The sequence below is a fragment of the Oryx dammah genome, unplaced genomic scaffold (genome assembly GCF_014754425.2).
Source record: "Oryx dammah isolate SB20612 unplaced genomic scaffold, SCBI_Odam_1.1 HiC_scaffold_15, whole genome shotgun sequence".
Taxonomy (NCBI): domain Eukaryota; kingdom Metazoa; phylum Chordata; class Mammalia; order Artiodactyla; family Bovidae; genus Oryx; species Oryx dammah.
The window spans coordinates 39,641,633-39,661,986 of NW_024070199.1; the positions used below are offsets into that span (position 1 = coordinate 39,641,633).

General features: G+C 47.1%; 2 protein-coding genes, 1 long non-coding RNA gene and 10 other non-coding genes across 16 annotated transcripts in view; 1 reads left to right on the forward strand and 12 right to left on the reverse strand.

The window, feature by feature from the left end:
• Positions 1-12: 12 nt before the first annotated feature.
• Positions 13-6,329, reverse strand: WDR74 (WD repeat domain 74). The gene is made up of 11 exons (XM_040256073.1): positions 5,878-6,329; positions 5,690-5,796; positions 5,483-5,604; positions 3,439-3,514; positions 3,160-3,306; positions 2,891-2,992; positions 1,525-1,625; positions 1,377-1,432; positions 893-1,038; positions 735-791; positions 13-233 (listed from the first exon to the last, which is right to left on the reverse strand). Exons 1-11 carry the CDS (start codon positions 5,939-5,941, stop codon positions 54-56), a joined length of 1,158 nt encoding a protein of 385 aa, XP_040112007.1. The 5' UTR covers positions 5,942-6,329; the 3' UTR covers positions 13-53.
• Positions 6,330-7,928: 1,599 nt separating this feature from the next.
• On the reverse strand, positions 7,929-8,119 carry LOC120874927. Its single transcript, XR_005723768.1, has one exon. It is a non-coding gene; the product is annotated as a U2 spliceosomal RNA (small nuclear RNA).
• Positions 8,120-14,142: 6,023 nt separating this feature from the next.
• On the reverse strand, positions 14,143-17,485 carry LOC120874590. Of its 4 annotated transcripts, XR_005723671.1 has the most exons (13): positions 17,394-17,485; positions 17,000-17,049; positions 16,653-16,736; positions 16,373-16,423; positions 15,998-16,032; positions 15,853-15,897; positions 15,693-15,772; positions 15,536-15,584; positions 15,327-15,355; positions 15,077-15,113; positions 14,657-14,706; positions 14,386-14,415; positions 14,143-14,256 (listed from the first exon to the last, which is right to left on the reverse strand). It is a non-coding gene; the product is annotated as an uncharacterized LOC120874590 (long non-coding RNA). The 4 variants fall into 4 exon arrangements; XR_005723668.1 differs by lacking the exon at positions 15,693-15,772; XR_005723669.1 differs by lacking the exon at positions 15,693-15,772 and having other exon boundaries at positions 14,386-14,575.
• Positions 14,492-14,617, reverse strand: LOC120874916. Its single transcript, XR_005723756.1, has one exon. It is a non-coding gene; the product is annotated as a small nucleolar RNA SNORD22 (small nucleolar RNA).
• On the reverse strand, positions 14,878-14,945 carry LOC120874915. The gene has a single exon (XR_005723755.1). It is a non-coding gene; the product is annotated as a small nucleolar RNA SNORD31 (small nucleolar RNA).
• On the reverse strand, positions 15,192-15,261 carry LOC120874913. Its single transcript, XR_005723753.1, has one exon. It is a non-coding gene; the product is annotated as a small nucleolar RNA SNORD30 (small nucleolar RNA).
• LOC120874909 lies at positions 15,424-15,490 on the reverse strand. The gene has a single exon (XR_005723749.1). It is a non-coding gene; the product is annotated as a small nucleolar RNA SNORD29 (small nucleolar RNA).
• Positions 15,689-15,815, reverse strand: LOC120874917. The gene has a single exon (XR_005723757.1). It is a non-coding gene; the product is annotated as a small nucleolar RNA SNORD22 (small nucleolar RNA).
• Positions 16,102-16,177, reverse strand: LOC120874910. Its single transcript, XR_005723750.1, has one exon. It is a non-coding gene; the product is annotated as a small nucleolar RNA SNORD28 (small nucleolar RNA).
• LOC120874911 lies at positions 16,500-16,571 on the reverse strand. The gene has a single exon (XR_005723751.1). It is a non-coding gene; the product is annotated as a small nucleolar RNA SNORD27 (small nucleolar RNA).
• Positions 16,850-16,925, reverse strand: LOC120874912. Its single transcript, XR_005723752.1, has one exon. It is a non-coding gene; the product is annotated as a small nucleolar RNA SNORD26 (small nucleolar RNA).
• LOC120874908 lies at positions 17,135-17,204 on the reverse strand. The gene has a single exon (XR_005723748.1). It is a non-coding gene; the product is annotated as a small nucleolar RNA SNORD25 (small nucleolar RNA).
• A 78-nt stretch (positions 17,486-17,563) lies between the features above and the next one.
• The window catches only part of SLC3A2 (solute carrier family 3 member 2), a 31,219-nt gene continuing 28,428 nt past the window's right edge, over positions 17,564-20,354 (forward strand). Inside the window, exon 1 of the mRNA XM_040256075.1 lies at positions 17,564-17,907. Coding sequence (XP_040112009.1) covers positions 17,796-17,907 — 112 coding nt within the window. The 5' untranslated portion in view covers positions 17,564-17,795. The remainder of the gene's footprint in view (positions 17,908-20,354) is intronic.

The window sequence follows — 20,354 nt, forward strand, 5'->3', positions numbered from 1 at the left end:
TCAAGGTCATGGTACGTTTTAAGCTGTTTATTTACAAAGTGAGCACAAGCTCTTCAGGAGGTGATGGACCCAGGCCGTTTCTTCTTTCTCCGTCTGGCTTGGAGAGCGCCTTGGGTCTGCTCCCAATCGGGGAGTTTCCGCTTGGCAGCTGCCTCCAAGGAGGCCCAAAGTTCATCTGTCTCTGTGTCTTCTGAGGGCACCTTGCTGGGCTCCTGAGGCTCTTGCGGTTCATCCTGGTGAGTGGGAGAAGCTCTCAGGAGTCAGAGGTACAATAACAGACCCACAGGGAGGAGAATCATTCCTCCAGGCACCACCCCTTGTTTCCTGCTCCTAAAAACCATGCCCATCCATGCTCCTGGACTTCCCTGGTGGCTCAGCTGGTAAAGAATCTGCCTGCAACGCGGGAGACCTGGGTTCAATCCCTGGGTTAGGAAGATCCCCTGGAAAAGGGAATGGCTACCCACTCCAGTATTCTGGCTTGGAGAATTCCATGGACAGAGGAGCCTGGTGGGCTACAGTCCATGGGGTCACAAAGAGTCACACATGACTGAATGTCTTTCACTTCACTTCATCCATGCTCCTATGGTACCCTTGGCAATGACCCTGTCAGGACTATACCCAGCAGGTGGATGGACAGTCTCAGGTCTAAGTTCCAGCTGCTTCCCTTCCCTCTTCACAGAGAGATCCTCACACCTGTACCCTTAGCTCCCACATTCCCAGACCCAAGAGCTTACCTCCCAGTTATCCCTGCCTGACAAGAGGAGGCAGTTCAATTGAGATTTGAGATAAACCTACAAGAGAGGAGGAACCTTAAGGGGCCAAGTCTGCTGAAACAGAAACAAGAATGGGGGAGGGAGGAAGGCACAAGAGGCAGGAATGAGTGGTTTCTCACTTTATGCTCCAGGCCCCGTGGATTCCGGATCCTGTGTATCCTCAAGACTCTGTCCAAACCACAGGAGGCTAGTAGGGGCTTTGAAGGGTGGCACTGCAACCCTCGGACACTGCCTGCCAGTCCCTTTAGACAGCCCAGCAGGCGCCCTGGAAAAAGGGGGCAGGTATCACTGCTAACTGGTCAGCCAACAACCATTTATTGAGTGTTTTCTGTTCAAATCACTTTCTTTCAACATTTAATCCTCGTTTAACATAATGCTGACATGGCAGTTAGCATTAACATCTCCATTTTTCAGGTGAAGAAACGAAGGCACAGGGAATTGACAAAGTAATTTGTCCAAGGTCACATAGCATTTGGCAGAACCAGGACTGAACCTGGTTCTGGCACCTGAAAGAGGGCTCAGCAGCTCCACCGCCCCGTCAGGGGGAAATCCTGCCCTTCCTCCCCACCCCTGCCCCGCTGCAAGGCTCCCTGGTCTACTCACCTTGCCGAAGGTCAATTTCTGCCAGCTGCCCATGAGTATTCCCCACAATCACTGAACTGAGGAGGAGACCAGAGAGACACACATGAGGTTGGTCAGCAGAAGCCCCCCAAGTCCTCCCCAAGCCCCATTTTGTCCTCTACACACTCACTTGCCCTCAGGAGTGAGGGTCATCGCTGTCAGCGGGTACTCTCCATAGGTGGCCTCGAGGACTGGCCTGCGCTGAGGGGAGGCTGGATCATAGACACGGACCTGGAAGCAGACTGAGGCATCACAACAGCACCTTGACTCTGCATAGCCCCCTGGTGCCTCTACATCTTCACTTCCCCTCATTTGTTGTTGTTTAGTTGATAAGTTGTTTCCAACTCTTCTGTGACTCCATGGACTGTAGCCCACCAGGCTCCTCTGTCCATGGGACTTCCCAGGCAAGAATACTGGAATGGGTTGCCATTTCCTTCTTCAGGGGATCTTCCCAACCCAGGGATTGAACCCAAGCCTCTTGCATTGGCAGGCAGATTCTTTACCACTGAGCCACCAGGGAAGCCCCCCTACCCCATATGCTGCTTTTACAATCTACTCTTTCAGAGAAACTTTCTCATTTGAAACACACCCTTCTTCTCTGAGTGCTGAGGAGTAGAGGAGAGCTGCTGAGGAACATGAACGTATAGAGCTGAGAACAGAGGTTCCCCCAGGCTAGGAGCAGTAGCATCCCCGTGGTCTGCATGTGTGAGCTTTCCATCTATACTCCCCTTTTATGATGCAAGAGCAAGCTAGTTGCTGAAGTCAAACAGAGAAAAAAGTTAAGCCTGGACAGGAAGGAGAGAGGAAGCCCTCATATGTGTTCTGAGCAGAAGTGTATTACCAAGAGCAGACTTCAGTATGCAGAGCAGAGGAAGCAGGGCAAATGTAGCCCCACCCAGTCCTGCCTGGGTCTTAGAATTTAAAATTCCCTGGTGGTCCAATGGTTAGGACTCCGAACTTCCACTTCAGATTTGATCCCTGATCAGGAAAGTATGATTGCCACGCAGCGTGGTCCAAAAAAAAAAAAGGCCCAGCTGAAAAGATCCCCAGTTGGGCCTTTCCTATACAGCTGAGGAGCGGAGACCAGCCAGATATTACAGATTAAGAGGGTCATGGTTGGGTCCCAAAGCAAATTAGAGACTGCCATCAGGACCAGAACCCAGTTCTCTTGATACCCAGTCCATGTCTTCTCATAACATGGGCCCCACGTGATTCTACTATGAAGGTCCCCTTCTTCCAGGTGGGAAGAAAAGGAAGAATTACAGTTCAAGCAACTCCTTCCTAGAATGTAGTAAGTGAAGGTCACTGGCTTAGCCACTCAGCTGAACACGCGGCTGGGGAAGTGGTCCTTCTTCTGGGAGCTCAGGAATGACACAAGGATGGCGAGAAGAGTGGCTGTGCCAAATGGTAAGGACCGAGCCTGCAAAGAGCAAGCCTCCTTTCTCCAGGAAGCTGTGTGAGCCCAGAAGAAGTTAGGGGTGAGATGTGTGCCTTACCTGGTGGTGCCCTGTACAGGTGACGAGCTTCTGTGACTCTGGGAGGAACTGTATGTCCTGGTCCCAGATGGGAACCCGCAGGTCGAGCCAATCATTCCGTACCTGGTGGGGTCCGTAGATGAGGGACAGAGCTGGGACGGTCTCAGTGTGTCCCTTCCTTCTGCCCTCCTATCATCATCCCCTAAAACCCTGCCAGTCTCCAATTCACAATCAGTGGCCTCGACTCATGGGAATTCGGACCCAGGTCCTCTCCACCCACCGTCACTCACGTTCTTGGCCCTGAACAAAGGCTCCTCAGACCCCTGCAGGTCCCACACCTTCAGAGCATTCTCCTTCCCACCTGTGGCAACGATGTGGGGGCGTGCTGGGTCTTGGCGCATCCTACATACCCCAGGGCCCACCCTCAGTTCCAGGAGCTGAAAAGAATGAGAGAGGGGAGATGAGAGTCACTTCCAGATCCTTAATACTCCTCCTCCAAAGCCTTCATTGGCTCTACCCTGGGCCCCACCTTCCCCAACCATCAGGATCAGGATGAGGGGGGGCCTCACTGGGTCAGAGGATGCCTCCTTGTCCTGGTCAGGCCAGACTCGAAGAATCCCAGAATCCACACATGTGATGAGCGTGCTGCAGGCAAAGGGAGGATAGAGTTAAAAGAGCAGGGGTAAATAGTGTTCTCTGTCCCCAGTCGACCCACCCCCAAATTCATATGAACTAGACTCCCTCCTACCAGCCCTGTTCCTAAGGAAGCCTCTAGGTAACTCAGGTCTGGGCGGGGCTTGATGGCTGTTATTTAATTTCCTCGTCAAGCTAATGATTTACCAGTCTTATAAGTAAGGAAAGTGAAGCTACAAAAAATTATAAGATTTGCCACTTAGCTATAAATGTCTGAATCAGAGCTGCAATCAAGACTGTGATACTGCAAAGTCTTTGCTATTCCACAGCTCCAGCTGGGGCACCTGGCTCTGCTGGTCTTTCTTGATGTGGTCACCAGGAGTCAGAGCTCTGAAAGCACTGAAATGGGACTGCTCTGGATTTAGCATTTGGTCAGAATCAAACACCGGCTTCCTCTCTCAAGTTCCCTGTTCTGGGTGTCAGACCAGACAAGCCAATCTCTCCCCAGGATCTGTACAGCCCAAGCCCTCTGCTTTTTCTCATATCTGCCCACCCGCCTCAACTAGGTTCAGGCTCTGGGTTTTCCTGGGCTGTGGCAATAGTCTCCAATCCATATCCACATTCCTGCAGACTCACAGCTCTGACCACAGTGTTTCCTGCTCAGAAACCAATCAGGCCTCACTACCTACAAAACCGCAGATTGCTCAACCTGACACTTAAAGCACTTTACCTTAAATCCCAACTTACCTCGTTCATCTTATATTAAAATGCTTCCTCATAAATTTTTAAAAAGGGGGAAAAAAAGTTTCCTGGGCTTCAAGTTCAGTTTAGTCGCTCAGTTGTGTCTGACTTTTTGCAACCCCATGGACTGCAGCACTCCAGGTTTCCCTGACCATCACCAACTCCTGGAGCTTGCCCAAACTCCTGTCCATCGAACTGGTGATGCCATCCAACCATCTCATCCTCTGTCATTCTCTTCTCCTGCCTTCAATCTTTTCCAGCAGTTCTTTGTATCAGGTGGCCAAAGTATTGGAACAATGCATATTCAGGACTGATTTCCTTTAAGACTGACTGGCTTGATCTCTTTGCAGTCCAAGGGACTCTCAAGAGTCTTCTCTTTAACCCCCAAATGCTGTTTATCTTCCCTGTGACGTGCCCTGTAGCCTCACACCAATCCTTGGCCTCTGCTCAAGCAGGAGCCTCTTTCTAAAATGCCCTTATTTCTTTCTCCATCTGTCAAAATTCTACCCAACCTTCAAGGCCAAGTTCAAATATTCCTCCTCCCTGGCTCCAGCCTTCCAGACTCACCTGTCAGAATTAACCTCACCAAACCTACAGAGTCAGCTCATAGCCTCTCTCTTCACCTTCAGAAGAAAACTAAGCCTGCAACCCAGCATTTCTTATTCTTTAGGAGCTTTGCCACTTTGTTGGTGGTTGTTAGCCCGCATTTAAAAACATATTCTAAACTTCCCTAGTGGCTCAGTTGGTAAAGAATCTCCTGCACTGCAGGCGGTATCCTGCAGTGCAGGAGACTGGGGGAGATTCGCTGGAGAAGGAAATGGCAATTCGCTCCAGTATTCTTGCCTGGAAAATCCCAGACAGAGGAGTCCGGTGGGCTGCAAAGAGTCGGACACGACTGAGCGACTAACACTTTTACTTTCAAACTATTAAATAACGTGCTCAGGGTCATCCAAAAGGTTATTATGCCAAAAAACAAAACTCTGGAAGAAGCAAACTCTATGATGGCAGATACTGTGGTTTACCTAAGCCTTTGCATTTCGCCCAGTGCCTATAAACAACCGAATAAGTGTTCCATAAATGTTTGTTATAGGAATGAACGGACGAAGGCAGGAAAAACGTCCCTGTCACGCAGACCAGGCTCATGTCACCTCAGGATTGATCGCCACTACTCGGTCGTCCAGCGGGAGCCTCAACGCTCTCGCTACGACCTGAGCGTTTCTGCAAGGGGTTTGGTCTTACCCGTCGACCTGGGCGAGGCCTCGGAACGTGCCCTCCCCTCCAGGACATTGCCTCTGGCCCTGGAACCTGCCTTCCTCGGTGCTGAAGTGCTTCACTGTCCCATCGGCACAGCCCACTAGGATCTGCGGGCAGAGGAGCACAGGATGGCGAGGAGAGCGAGGCGGCCGCGCCCCAGACTCCCAGCTCCGACTGTCAGCGGTCGCTCACCTGTGTCTCGCCGTCCGCACCCCAACACAGGGCGCTCACCGCCTCTTCGCGCCGGGGCTGTCCCGACGCCGTGAAGTTCGCCGCCTGTTTGCGCTGAAGGTTCACTCCTGCGGGACACGGACGTCAATCGCGTCAGAATAGCGAAACGGCGAAGCCCGCAGTTCCCGACGCCCGACCTCGCTACCCACCTTTCAGGATGCCAGTGTCGGTGCCAACCCACACATGATTCCAGCATGCAGCCGCAGCCGCCATAGCGGAGCTCGGGAACGCAAGGCTCGCACTTCCGGCGCAGCGCCTACGTCACCAGCCTGCGTCTAGTCGGATCCGGAGGAACTCCAATTCCAAGCCTTTAAAGAACCGGAAGAGTAAAAATACCTTCCCCGCCAGCTGGTTTTGCTTTTTACAAAAATGAATCTGGAGACTTGTTTGTGGAGATCTGAACAGTAACTTGACCATTTTACATTTGGAGTAGAAGGTATACTATCTCAACCACGATATGGGATCCAGGCAGCCCTAGTCTGTTCCTCTGCTCTAAAGCAATGTATGTTTTCTGTACAAGAGAAGAAAAGAGCTCATTTCAGGAACGATTCAAATCACTAACGAAGCGCATGGCTTCAGCTTCAAGCGTAATAGGACAAAATGAACAAAGTTTGGGGAAATGAAACCGACGAGCTTCACTTTTGGAAAGTGAAGGTAGGGGCGTTACTTTTATTTCCTCACATTGAGATTTGCTGATGGTATAAAACAGCACCATGAGCAATGAAGATCTACAAAATTAAAAGAAACATTTTTTCCAAAGATAAGGTCCAACTTTAAAATCTCATAACCGCCCCCTTCTTTGAATAACTTGCCTGAAATAAAAGTCTATCAGAAACTTTTGCTACTTGAAATTATATCAATAAGAATAGAGCATCCCACTCTTGCCTGGCAGATCTGTCCACAGAGAAACAGTCTTGATTACCACCTTAGTTGGAGAACTGCCAATAAGTTTCGGAGCTTAACATTCTAGGCAAGCCGTGCGGAAACACACCACAACCACCGTTACTGCCCCTCACAGACCCTAAAGTAAATCTGAATGGTCTTCCCTGAAATACTATGATTTCCCTTTATGAGACGTTCAACCATTTATTTCTCTGCTCGAAAGTCTTCCTCGCTCTAAGGCCCGGTGCACACCTAGAGTTTTCAAGTTGAGGGAACTAGACCAGGAAACTTACCCGTTATAAAGAGGTGTACTAAGCACTGACTCGATGGACGTGAGTCTGAGTGAACTCCGGGAGTTGGTGATGGACAGGGAGGCCTGGAGTGCTACGATTCATATAGGGTCGCAAAGAGTCGGACACGACTGAGCGACTGAACTGAACTGAAGCACTACTCAATATTTTCCCTACGGCAAATAACTTCTCTAATATGTGCACGTCACTATTTTTAAAATTGTATTTCGTTGCTAAGTCGGACCCGACGGCTTTGGCGACTCTAGGGACTTATATCCAGCCGAGCTCGTCTGCCCAATTGATTCTTCAGGCAGTGAAAACGGAAAGTACTGGTCACTCAAATGAATCTTTGCGACCCCACGAACTGTAGTACGCCAGGCTTTTCTGAGATTCTCCAGACAGGAATATTGCAGTGATAAAAACTATTCTCCTCCAGGTGATCTTTGCGGCCTCGGGGAATCGACCACACGTTTTTTGGTTGACAGGGACTTGCTCTTGTAGAACCTCTTTAAAAGCCCCGAATATACGTAAAATCGCGTCGCAACCAACGAAACCACTGCCATTATGTTACATGTACGAGAATCCTTACATATTTTTTATTTCAAGTACATTACAAAGTTAACTATTGTACTCAGTAAAGCGTTAAAAACACTATGTCGGTCGTGATCCACCCGTTGCGACCCAAAACAGTACCCGTCAAGCTTCTGTAAAGGAAACTCAGACTCACTTTACTTGCGTCTGATGTGTTGAAAGTTAAATTAGTTGGACGAAAAACACCTAGTGAAAAACCAACACCGCTTCAGAAATCCCACTTACTGACCCCATCAGCTTTAATGTAAAGTCGGTTATCTACAGTCTGTATTAAGTTTTCTAGCAAAAATTTTTTCTTGAAAAAGTTTTCAAAACGCAAACTCTCAAATGTGAAAAGCATACATTACTAGTAGACTGTTACATAAAATTAATGAAAAAACATTTATAGTAAAGTTATTATTAAGTCTTTTTTTGAGACAGTATTTATTTCCCCCCGAAGGGGGTGCACCGTTCCTGGAAGTACTGCAATACCAGGTCGATGCGTGGAGTGGACGGAGCAAGCTCCTATTCCAACTCCTAATCCCAAAAATCCATTTAATATATTGTCCTCGGATAGAGGACGTATCAGATATTAAACTGATAAGAACAGATACTACACTTGATCTTAGCCAAAAGGCCGAGAAGCGATAACAGCACTCTCGCCTCCGGGCCAGCCTTACTCTTAGTGTAGCTTTTTCGGTTGTGGTGACTTTTATGGCCTAATCATTAGATTTTTTATCAAAGTGAAGTCTTGCTTAAAACCAATTTTTCATCATTTCTGATTCGTAGTAATAATTAAAATTGTGGAAATAGACCTTAAGTTGTGTCCTTTACTGCTTCGCCTCCGGCTAACTCCTTGTGTGTTTTGCATAAACCCGCCCCGCTGCTCTTTCGCTTTCTGGGATTGGTCCCCATGCTAGACGCGATTTCTATGGCCGCCTGGTGTTTTACCCTCGGAGAGTGGCGATCTCTCCCCGCCTGAAGGTGCAGCAGAGCTGTGGTGGTCTTTAGTCTGTTGAAGCGGATGCAGGGCGGCGCCCCTCTTCCGGACATTTACTTGGAAAGGCCCGCGGTCCCTGACCGCTGACTTTGGTGTTCAAAGAACCGAGTTGGGACCCCTTTCCCCCAGTTCCTGATTTGATGCCACGAGGCATGTTGCTTGCGCTTCCCAGGTGGCGCTAGTGGTAAGAATCCCGCTGCCAAAGCAGGAGACTTAAGAGAGGCAGGTTCGATCGCTGAGTCGGGAAGATCCCTTGGAGGAGGGAACCATCCCCTCCAATATTCTTACCTGGAGAATCTCATGGACAGAGGAGCCTGGTGGGTCACGTTCCCAGAGTCGAACCCCACTGATGGGACTTAGCACGCACGGCGTGCACGCCAAGCTTGTTGCTTAGGCTCCGGTCCTCTCCGTTAAATGGAGGAATGATAACCCGCTCTTACGCGGTGCTTGTGAAAACTGAGGACACGCTGCTCTCGGTCCAGAGGTGACAGTGAAAGTTGGCCGTTAGGACTGTGTTCCCCTCGTATTACGGGGCTCCAGGCTGGCGTCTGCTCCTCCCCGCTCCCTGATTTACTGTAACGTCCGTCCCCACCCCGCATACATCTTGCCGTTTGTACCATCCACTACCCACCGTTGGCCCTACAGCTGGGGAATAAGCGGCGGAGAAAAGCGTTTCGGAGCCTCCGGATTCCTAAACCCAGGAACCAGCGGTGGGAGAGGGGGTGAGGCAATGCAGGTCAAATTTAACAGAAGCGGTACTTTAGAGGCTCAGAGCAAAGCCCAGCTGTATGAAAGGTATTAATGTCAGGCTCTTACTGAAAAGGGACTTGAAGTCTGTTTCCTTGGAAACTATGTTAGTGTGAACGCAGAACGTTCTATTTGAAACCTCCTTAACTGAGCTCTACATCTGGGTTGAAATTAGAGGCCGTGTCTCTGGAGCCTGGCGAGCTACGAATCTCCTGGGTTGCCAAGAGGCGAAGAGTCTTGGACACGACTGAGCACACAGACACCCAGACACACTCACAAACACACACACCGTGCCTGGGTTGAAATCGTTCCAGCAAGAGTAGGACGTTCTGTTTTCACTGATATGATTACAACTACAAAGTGTGATCATCTATGACTTTAGAGACTGTGGTTTCTCACACTGTGTACCTAATAAACAGAAGCAATTTCTCCAGGCTTCACCGATAAACCCAGAGCCTCTAGGGAGAAGCCGAATTAAGGGACTGTGGTAGACAGAATAATGACTCTACATGCCCATGTCCTAATTCTTAGAACCTCTCATTATGATACCTTACATGGCAGACAAAAGGTAATTCACATATATGATTAAATTGATACTTTTGAGGAGAGATTGTTCTGGACTGGGCTTCCCAGGTGGCAACAGTAGTAAAGAACCTACCTGTCAGTGCAGGAGTCAAAAGAGATGAGGGTTCAATCCCCCTGGTAGGGAAGATCCCCTGGACCCACTCCAACACTCTTGCCTAGAGAATCCCATGGACAGAGGAGCCTGGTCGCTAAAAAATCTGACAGGACTGAGCAACTTAGCATCTGCCTCTTCGTTCTGGATTATCTGATGGGCTCCATGTACATAATTACAAAGATCACAAAAGGAGACAGGAGACTCAGTGTCAGACTGATGCAGCATCAGAAAGATTTGCTAAACCATCACTGGCTTTGAAGATGGAAGAGGGTTGTCAGCGAAGGAATGGGGGTGGCCTCTAGAATCTAGCCAAGGCAGAGAAATATTCTTCTTCGGAGCCTACGGAAAGAAATGCAGCCCTGTTAGCACTCCTTGATTTTAGCCTATTGAGAGACCCATTTCAGATTTCTGACCTCCAAAACTGTAAGATAATATATTTGCTTTGTTTTAAGTAACCAAGTTTGTGGTGGCTTGTTGTTCAGTCACTAAGACATATCTGACTCTGCGACCCCATGGACTGCAGCATGCCAGGATCTCCTATCCTTCTCTGTCTCCCGGAGTTTGCTCAAATTCATGTTCATTGAGCCAGTGATGCTATCTAACCATCTCACTCTCTGCACCCCATTATCCTTTTGCCTTCAATCTTCCCAAGCATCAGGGTCTTTTCCAATGAGTCACCTCTTCGCATCTGGTGGCCAAAATATTGGAGCTTCACTTCACCATCATTCTTTCCAATGAATATTCAGGGTTGATTTCCCTTAGGATTGACTGGTTTGATCTTCTTGCAGTTCAAGGGACTCTCGAGTGTCCTCTCCAGCAACAAAATTCAAAAGCATCAATTTTTCAGCGTTTAGCTTTGTTTGTGGTCCAACTCTCACTACTGGGAAAACTATAGCTTTGACTGTATAGACCTTTGCCAGCCAAGTGATGTCTCTGATTTTTAATATGCTATCTAGGTTTGTCAGGGGCTTCCCTAATGGCTCAGATGGCAAAGAATCTGCCTGCAGTGCAGGAGACCCAGGTTTGATCCCTGGGTTAGGAATATGCCCTGGAGAAAGGAATGGCTACTCACTCCAATATCCTTGCCTGGAGAATCCCATGGACAGAGGAGCCTGGCAGGCTAGTCAATGGGGTCACAAAGAGTCGGACACGACTGAGCAACTAACACTTTCTAGGTTTGTCATAGCTTTCCTTCCAAGGAGCAAATGTCTTATAATTTCATGACTGCAAGTCACCATATTCAGTGATTTCGGAGCCCAAGAAAATAAAATCTGTCATTGTTTCCACATTTCCCCCTTCTATTTGCCATGAAGTGATGGGACTGGATGCCGTGATCTTAATTTCTTTATTATTGAGTTTCAAGCTAGTTTTTTCACTCTCCTTCTTCACCCTCATCAAGAGGCTTTTTAGTTCCTTTTCACTTTCTGCCATTAGAGTGGCAACTTATGACAGTAGCCAAAAAAAAAAACAAACAAAAAACAAACCAAAAAACCACCCCAAAACCAACTAATACAAAGGCAAAAGCAAAATTCAGTTTCTTTGGGGACTTACCTGGTAGTCTAGTGGCTAAGACTCGGCTCCTGATGCAGGGGGCCCAGGTTCAATCCCTGTGCAGGGAACTAGATTCCACATGCTAAAGCTAAGAGTTCAGGTGCTGCAACTAAGACCTGGTGCAGCCAAATAGGTATTTAGGAAAAAAAAATCAGTTTCTTTGCTTTAATATTTATTTGGCTGTGCTGGGTTTTAGTTGTGGCATGTAAACTCTTAGTTGCAGCATGTGGTATCTAGTTTCTTGACCAAGGATCGAACCCAAGGCTCCAGCATGGGGAGCTCGCAGTTTTTGCCACTGGACCCCTAAGGAAGCCCCTTCAGTTTCTTTCAACCCCAACCTTCTCTAAATTCTGCAAGACTCAACCTGGGGCAGACCATAACTCCCTAGCCAGATAAGTTTCAGTCCATCCATGCAGGCTGCAGTCAAGCATCCCAAGCAGATCTCTGGGGGCTTTTCCCTGGCAGGTCTCAGCCGTCAGGTTGGCAGTAGCCCTGTTTCTCCTCTGAATTAAAGGTTAGGAGGGAATAGCTCTGTCACTCGCATCTATTGTGACCCCTGCCTGTTGCTTCATGGATACTGGGGGCTGATAGTGAGGGCCCCACCTGAACCTGGAAACCTGGGCTCCCTGGGAGGCCATTTGTCCATTTGTTTATGCTCTTTGAGCAGACACCCTACAATGATGAGCAAAATCAGACATGGACTCTGCCTTCATTAAGTTTAAGGTCTACAGGGAAAAGGAAGAGCAGTCTCCTGTGGTCCTCCAGGCAAGAAGTCAATGTGGCTTAGGGGGTGGGGGTGGGTAGCTGTGGTGGCAGAGATGGAGAGAAGTGGAAGAGGTCATGGAGAGGGAAGGGAGAGGCAAGGCCAAGGGAATATTCTTTCCATGTGGATACACTTAAATTTTGTAACTTAATGTTTTCATGAAATTGATATAACAATGCGCCTCAATTTACACTCCCCCCCCCCTTTGTTTTCTTCCCTGGTGGCTCAGAGGTTAAAGCATCTGCCTGCAATGCAGGAGACCTGGGTTCGACCCCTGGGTCGGGAAGATCCCCTGGAGAAGGAAATGGCAACCCGCTCCAGTATTCTTGCCTGGAGAATCCCATGGACTGAGCCTGTTGGGCTACAGTCCACAGGTTGCAAAGAGTCGGACACGACCGAGCGACTTCACTTTGTTTTCTGCTACACCATGCAGCATGTGGGCTCTTAATTCCCTAATCAGGGATCAAACTCATGCATACTGCAGTGGGAAGTGTGGATTTTTTTAAATTGAAGGATAATTGCTTAAAACTCTTGTGTTGGTTTCTGCTGTACATCAATGTGAATCAGCTCTAAGTATACATATATCACCTCCTTCTTGAGCCCACCAGGTTCCTGTCCATGGGTTTCTCCAGACAAGAATACTGGAGTGGGTTGCCATTCCCTTCCCCAGCGTTTATCTTCCCAACCCAGGTCTCCTGCATTGCAGGTGGATTCCTTACCATCTCAGCCAAGAAGGAAACCTATTAGGTTCTTCCACCTCACAACTGACTCAATTTTGTTTTATGGCTAATATTCCATTGTGTGTGTATACATTTATCTTAGCCACTAGACCACCAGTTCAGTCACTCAGTTGTCCCGTTCTTTGCAACCCCATGGACTGCAGCACGCCAGTCTTCCCTGTCCATCACTAACTCCCGGAGCTTGCTCAAACTCATGTCCATCCAACCATCTCACCCCGTCATCTTCTCTCCGTCTTCAATCTTTCCCAGCATCAGGGTCTCTTCCAGTGAGTCAGCTCTTTGTATCAGGTGGCCTAAGTATTGGAGCTTCAGCTTCAACAGTCCTTCCAATGAATTCAGGACAGATTTTCTTTAGGATTGACAGGTATCATCTCTTTGCAGTCCAAGGGTGAAGAGAATGGCAAACCACTTATTTTTGCCTTGGGAACCCCATGAACAGTATGAAAACGCAAAAAAAGACCAAGAGAAGCCCCTAAATTGCCTTCTACTTTACCAGTTCTGACACAACTCATGTTTCAACAGCAGATGAGCATTGTAGTTCATCCATTTTCCCTTTCTATTGAGAAATATAAAGGTGGTCATTACCTGAGACCACCTGTCTGGGACACGGCTGGATGGCATTACTCAATAGTCTGAGCTTGAATAAGCTCTGGGAGATGCAGGACAAGAAAGCACGGCGTGCTGCAGTCCTTGGGGTCGCAGAGTTGGACATGATTCAGCAAGAGGTACATACATTCTTGCCAGAATTCTGTGGACAGAGAAGCCTGGTGGGATACAGCCTATGGGGCCACAAAGGGTTGTACAGGACTGAAGTGACAGAATGTACCCCAAGTGGGTCCTAGTGCAGTTCCTTCTGAAGTTCTGGTTGTAGGCCCAGGGCTGTTAAACTCCACAGAAATCATTTTAGAGATTCATGTGAAAGACAGGGTCAACAAGATACCAAAAGTTGACAGCCAATTTTTCTATTCTTAACTGATGAGTCACTGTCTCCTAGTACCCAAAGTCTTAAGGTTTTAAGCACAGTTAAAGGGGTCACTCAAACTCAGTACACTTTCATGCAGAACTCCAAGGGGGCTCCCTGAATGATACTTCCCTGGGTTATGTAAAGGGCCAAGCTAAATGGGGAAAGCCATTAAACAATCTTTCTAGGATTATTTCTGTCCAGTCAGACCCACTCAAACACAGGAATCAATGAAGGTTTAAAAATTTTTTTTATTTAAAAAGGCTGAAATGATTCAAATATGCTAAGCTGAACAGGAAATCTGTACAAAGATTTTTCAGTTTTGATATCTTCCACATTGGATTCCTGTGGAGAAAAAGAAAAATGAGTTTTTTCTTAACTGGATTTTCACAAGTATATACCTGATGGGCTTAACAGAGTTATCCTTGAAATTTGGTTAGTGTATTTAATACAAGTGCACGAACAGATACTTACCATTATGTTTGCTTTGTTCTTTCTTCAGATCTAGGGGGAAAAAAAGAAAATCTGCCTTTTAACCAGTCATTTATTCCCCTCTTTGCCTTGCTGAGTAATTCTCATGATCCCTCAGACAGTTCCCTCTGGAACAAGCTTTCCTCTTCTCCCCCAGCCAGCCCCAGTGGGTTCACCTTTACAGGCTCTGGGACTAGGACAGGAAGTAAGACTTGTGAGGATTTCTTCACCAGGAAATTTTAACTTGACACACCTTGTGTTTAAATTTACTCACCTCTCAACTTCAGACTAGAGCTGAGCAGATATATGGCTTACTCCTTTCCCCTGCAAAAGATTGGGAACTAAGTCAACTGTCTCCAGGACAGGCCCATCTATAAAAGCTATGTAGGTTTCAATAGACATTTTACAGAATCACCAGCTAGTCCAAAACGTTTCCTGTTGGCTATAAGGCCACTCAACTTCCCACTACAGTCACTTTTTACTCCAAGGGAAACTCACAGCTCAGAAATACCTTTCAGTCATAGTGATCAGACTGGGGCGGTATTGAACTCATCACTGGTGAGTGGCAATGTCACGGGTGGTTCAGTAATGGCCAAAGACAAACTTTGGATTTAGCAGGTCATGTCTGCAGTTATTCAGAGTACCAAACAAAAACTGGTGAATTCTATATAGCAGCCATAGATAATAGACTTACCTAAAATCATTCTCAGGTACCAGACAAGGAGCTGTACCTAAAACACAAAGGCAACTAAGTCAGTAATGCTTGCTTCTTGCATTATAAGCTGTTCCCGTCTAAGCTACCATTCCCATAAAATCAGATTTCCGAGTCTCAACAGCAAATCATCAGCCGAACGAGATTCCATGTCAGTCATCACAGATGCCTAAAAAGGCATTTTCTCCCACTCAATACATTGTATGCGCAAACACATACAGAGACCACTCACCTCTGAGCGACAGTAACTGGCAATGGTACCTACAGAAGGACAAAGCTATGAGTGATACAAGTTCTGTACACACAGTACCCCACTGCTGTCTTTTCCTGTTTCTCAGATGTTCATGTCTTTTCACTGTTTAAGTCATAGTGAGCTAGTTTGATTCATCATAGAAACTGCCTACTTAGTGGTGTATGCCATACACACATTAATCAACTAACCTTTTAACTCTGGAGGCTTTCCAGAAGTGTGTATAGTAACAAGCTGCTCCTGAATAAGAAGATCATGTAATTAGCAAAATATCTAAAACAACCAAAACTATTCTAACTAAGGTTAAGGTATAACCCAAGCCAAGCAAATGCTGTTCATTTGCTGTACCTCAGACAATTCCTCATGGAATGAAATTTCATCCTTTCTCCCAGTTCGCCCCAGTGGGTTCACCATTACTGGCTCTGGGGCTAGAACAGGGGTAAGACAGGATGCCTGCTTTCCTCACTGGCACTGGAGTTAAGCAACAAGCAAGGTTACAAGTACTCACCTCTTGACTCTTTGTAGGAGTCATCCTGAGCAGATGAAGAGGCATCTAGGAAATCAATAAAGATAAAATAAAAGATCAAGAAACAGCACTATCAGAAATAAGAGAAACCCCTCCATTTCCCACAATACTGAGAGAAGTAACTTACTGCAAGACAGATGACTCTATTAATGCTGTGACAACCTACAAAAGGGGAGAAAATGGTTACCCCAAAATACTAGGATGAAATAAAATTTCTTCATTAACAGAAACTGCCATCAGAACTCTAACATGCTATTAACTGCGGTACCTCACAGAGGATCAGCGTTATCAATTCAAATCATCTGACAGTGATGTGTGGGTGAGAGAAGAGCACACCCTCACAAAATTATGCTGCTTGCTGGGCTGCTGACTTCCTCCCCAGGAAAATCATTCCAAGAGGAACAAGGTGGAAGGAGCAAAAACACTGCTCCACTGACCATTTGCTCTCCTGGTTGTTGAAAACACCACAGACCACAACCAAACCTCCCACTTGAAAACTTACCTGCATTCACCCTGGGAGGCAGTTGAATTCCTCAAGACTGGTGAGGAGATGCTGGAAACAGAAAAATGAGCCATTATTTTTAGTACTGGAGAACTACCATTAAAAGACCCTGGAGCATTCTGGGCCCACTTCTCAGTAGTAAGACGACATCATTTTTGAGTTCAGGCATATGCTTGTCATTTTACATTCATCATGGAGTGGCCAGTGCAATTTCAACCAGCAAGTCCCATCCTGATATTGTGCTTCTACCCCCCATCTGCATAAAGCACCGGGTACCCACCTGCAGCATCACCACACTTGATCCACACAGGGATAAGTCTTGTCTCATCCTCCAACCTGTAAGCTCCTTTGAATTAAACCACATCTGGGAGAAAAAAAAAAAAACCCTTTCTTACTTTTTTATCTCGTAGTTTAACGGTCCCACGTTAGTGCCTTAACAACGCAGGGCTAAGAGCCCAAACATCTACTAAGGATGGTGCTACTCAGAGTTTTTATGTTTTCTTCACTAATCCATCAGAAAGAGAGAGTTCAATTTTTGAAATCATCCCCGTAGCACATCCCGTCGGACTCCCACATATTCAACAAGGAAGAAAAAAAGGACAGTAAAGGGAAGCCAGGAGCACTTACTCCAATGAGACCGGTTTACGATCCTTCAGCGTTTGGCGCGCGTCCGAACCCTGCAGACAAATGACATTGGGTCAGCACTCTGTCTCATAAACGCTTTGTTTTCCGGAGCTAAGACTGCGTTGCCATGCAAAGCCGGCCTCCTCAGAGTTTCTTATCCTCACAGAGTTCAGTACAGGTCTGTGAAAAGGGTCTCATCACAGAGAGGCCCGTCGGCACGGCCCGCCATCGCCATCTTGTCCTTCACAAAGCCCCTGTTCCTTCAAGGCCTCAACACTAAGGTCACGTTTTCTCTCCTACCCCACGAACCCAATAGGTGCCACAAAGAGAGCCCAAGGCGCGGACACGTTTGCACGGGGGTTTTTCTCGTAAAACTCAATAGAAAAAACACACTTACCGAAAGGTGTGGATAAATGAGACCGAGGGCCTACAGCGAGACACATAAATACTATCTCGCAGAGGCCCACGGGATTTGGGGGCGGGACTACGGCGGGCGCAAGCGCAGAGGGAGATGGGGTGAACTGTGGGTAGAGATTTCTAGAGGAAGTACAAGAGGCTGTGCGCCTCCTGAAGCGGTGGCGCGAAAAAGGTGCGCATGCGCCGTAGGGTGTGCGCAGGCGCGACTAACGTGCTGCCGCGGGTTCTTTACTGCGACTTCTTTTGGTGCTGAGGCCACTAACCGGCTTCGCGCAGATCCTGGACTGACGCCCCGTGTCGGTCACGGCTGACTGCCCCACACCCTTCCCTGAGCATTTTCTTGCTTGCACACACTCTAGATCCGCGTGCAGGGTCCTACTCCATGGACCGCGAGCATCATGAACCCTCCGCTGGCCTCATCTCGGTTCCAAGCCAGCCGCCCAGCGAGCCTTCTGGGCCTGGTCCTCAGGGGCCCAGCGCGGGGGGCGACTCAGGTATTACTGGGCCCCGGGCCGATCTCGAGTGGAGGGCTCTTGCATGGAACCGTTTTGGGAAAGTGAATCAGGTTGTAGGTGCTCTTGAAATATTATAACAGTTTTAGGGTATTTTCTGTAACCGGCCACCTTTGTCCTACTGTCTGGTCCGATTTTGCTAGGAGCTTGTAGTGGGGCCAGCGTTAGCCGACATTTAAAACGCCATTTTAAGCACATTGTGTGTGTGTGCTCAGTCGTGTTCGACTCTGCGATCCCATGGACTGTAGCCGGCCAGGCTCCTCTGTCCATGGAATTTTCCAGGCAAGAGTACTGGAGGCCATTTCCTACTCCAGGGGCTCCTTCCTACTCCAAGAGATCTTCCCAACCCTAGGATCGAACTCGCATCTCCTTCGTCTCCTGCCTTGGCAGGAGTAGTCTACCAACTTCGCCACCTGGGAAGTCCCTTAACGCAGATTACCTGGAGGGAATCTAGGTGTAAAAAGCTTTTGCAGAGCCGCGTACAACTCCTGCCTGACTGGCAGGGTGGTTCCAGTCATCTATACCCTTGTTACTGAGGACAACCAGTTTTAGTTTAATCATTTGTAATGCATACCTAGGGTACATGACCGTTTTAAAAATGTATTATATGTGCATTTTATAACCATTTATTAAGCTGTTACTGTGTGGTCTCCTGGATGATCTCATTTACTACTACAACCCTAGGAGGAAGCCATAAGGTAATGTTAGTGATGAGGAGCCTGAGATCTGGAGGGGTTAATTAACTTGCTCAGAGTTACCCAGCTAAGAAATATCAGCCCGGGTGCAAATCAGCCCAGGCAGTCTTGATGACAGAGTCTGCACTTTTGATCACTATCACACACTTCTCTGGGTATTTGGGGGGGCAAACAAGTATACAGGAAACAAATGGCATGATCCTTGGATACTGTTTCTCAATTTTTTTTCTTGTTGTCTTCCTCTCTCCAGGAGCCTTTAAAAATAAAAAGCATTTCCCCCTCAAATCCCCACCATGAAATTTTAATAACACTTATATAACTGTGTAGGGCTTCCCTTGTAGCTCAGTCCATAAAGAATCTACCTGCAGTGCAGGAGACCCGGGTTCGATCCCTGAGTAGGGAAGATCCCCTGGAGAAGGAAATGGCAACCCACTCCCAATATCCTTGCCTGGAAAATCTCATGGACACAGGAGACTGGTGGGCTGCAGTCCATGGGGTCTCGAAGAGTCGGGCACGACTGAGCAACTAACACATATAACTGTGTATTTGCTTATATACTGCGGCCCTTCAGAGGGCCAGAAAGCTTCTGTTTAATATCTAGGATTTTCTGCCCTCTTCCTGCTCCAAAAGAACCAATTTTCACTACTTTGGTGGCAGTGTTGTCCCCATGCATGTCCCAGCGAAACAAAAGTGACAAAACAAATACCAAAAGAATCCCAGTTTGAAAAATGTTATTATAGCTAGACTAAATTCATGTATTCAACAATGTTAAATGCTTGTCCATGTGGATGATTGAAAAGTTGTAACAAAATGTATAGAAAATGAAACAGATAAGTTAAGGAAAATTCAGAAGGTCCAGAGTAGGCAGGGAGGTTGTGTGTGGGCATGGTATTTGGAGAATGTTTGTGGGCCTTAAAGGATAGATAAACAGAGCCAGGAAGGAAATTCAAGTTAGAGAAATAATCTGAGTGACAAGATGGGAACTGGAAAAGTGTATAAATATAGTTCCTGAAAGATGGGTTGAAGGGGAATCATAGAATATAAAGTTGAAAAAGATTTCCTAGGGAAGGCCAAATGAGAAGGGCTGGAAATACAAAGCTAAATAATTTGAACTATAGGTAGAATAACCTGTAAACCAGGATTTAACCTGGTGGTCCCGTTAAGACTGGTTAAGACTCTGCCTCCACAGCATGGAGCATGGATTTGATTCCTGCTTGGGAAGCTAAGATCCCACACACTACACAGAGCAAGGCGGAAAAAAAAAGGGGTAAGTTGAGACAGGACATTAATTAGATTGTCACAATAATTTAGGCAACAGATAAGTGGATTCAAGCATGATGAAAGGGAAATAGGAATGATTTATAATACATCAGAAGTCCTCAACTCACACCTGCAGGAATATAAGTAATGCAGGTAAGCCATAGGAGCCTGATAGGGATCTTGATATGCTTGTCTTTGCTCCTGCTGAGTGTGCCTTGCTAGAATATTCTGTGAAAAATCTGATCAGGAGAATCCAGACAACCAAAATTGTTGATTAATTTGCTCCTTAAAAATGTTGGCATGTAACTTAAAATTTTTAAGCATTTTCTCTGAGCCAATCAGAATATGCCTGTATACCCAAGGTGGCCCATGACTGAGTTTGCAGCAACTTCTGTAGTAATATAGAATCCACTTTAGAAAGGGGGAATGTTAAAGATTGGATATTTTTTTTGGAAGTTGTAAACAGGTTGAGTG

What these genes read in the sequence shown, in the direction of transcription:
- WDR74 (XM_040256073.1), bottom strand. Translation starts at nt 5,941, where the DNA reads ATGGCGGCTGCGGCTGCATGCTGGAATCATGTGTGGGTTGGCACCGAC. An exon ending in GTGCGGACGGCGAGACACAG is followed by an intron (nt 5,605 to 5,689) that starts GTGAGCGACCGC and finishes CTCTGCCCGCAG; the next exon opens with ATCCTAGTGGGCTGTGCCGA. An exon ending in CTTTGTTCAGGGCCAAGAAC is followed by an intron (nt 2,993 to 3,159) that starts GTGAGTGACGGT and finishes GGACCCCACCAG; the next exon opens with GTACGGAATGATTGGCTCGA.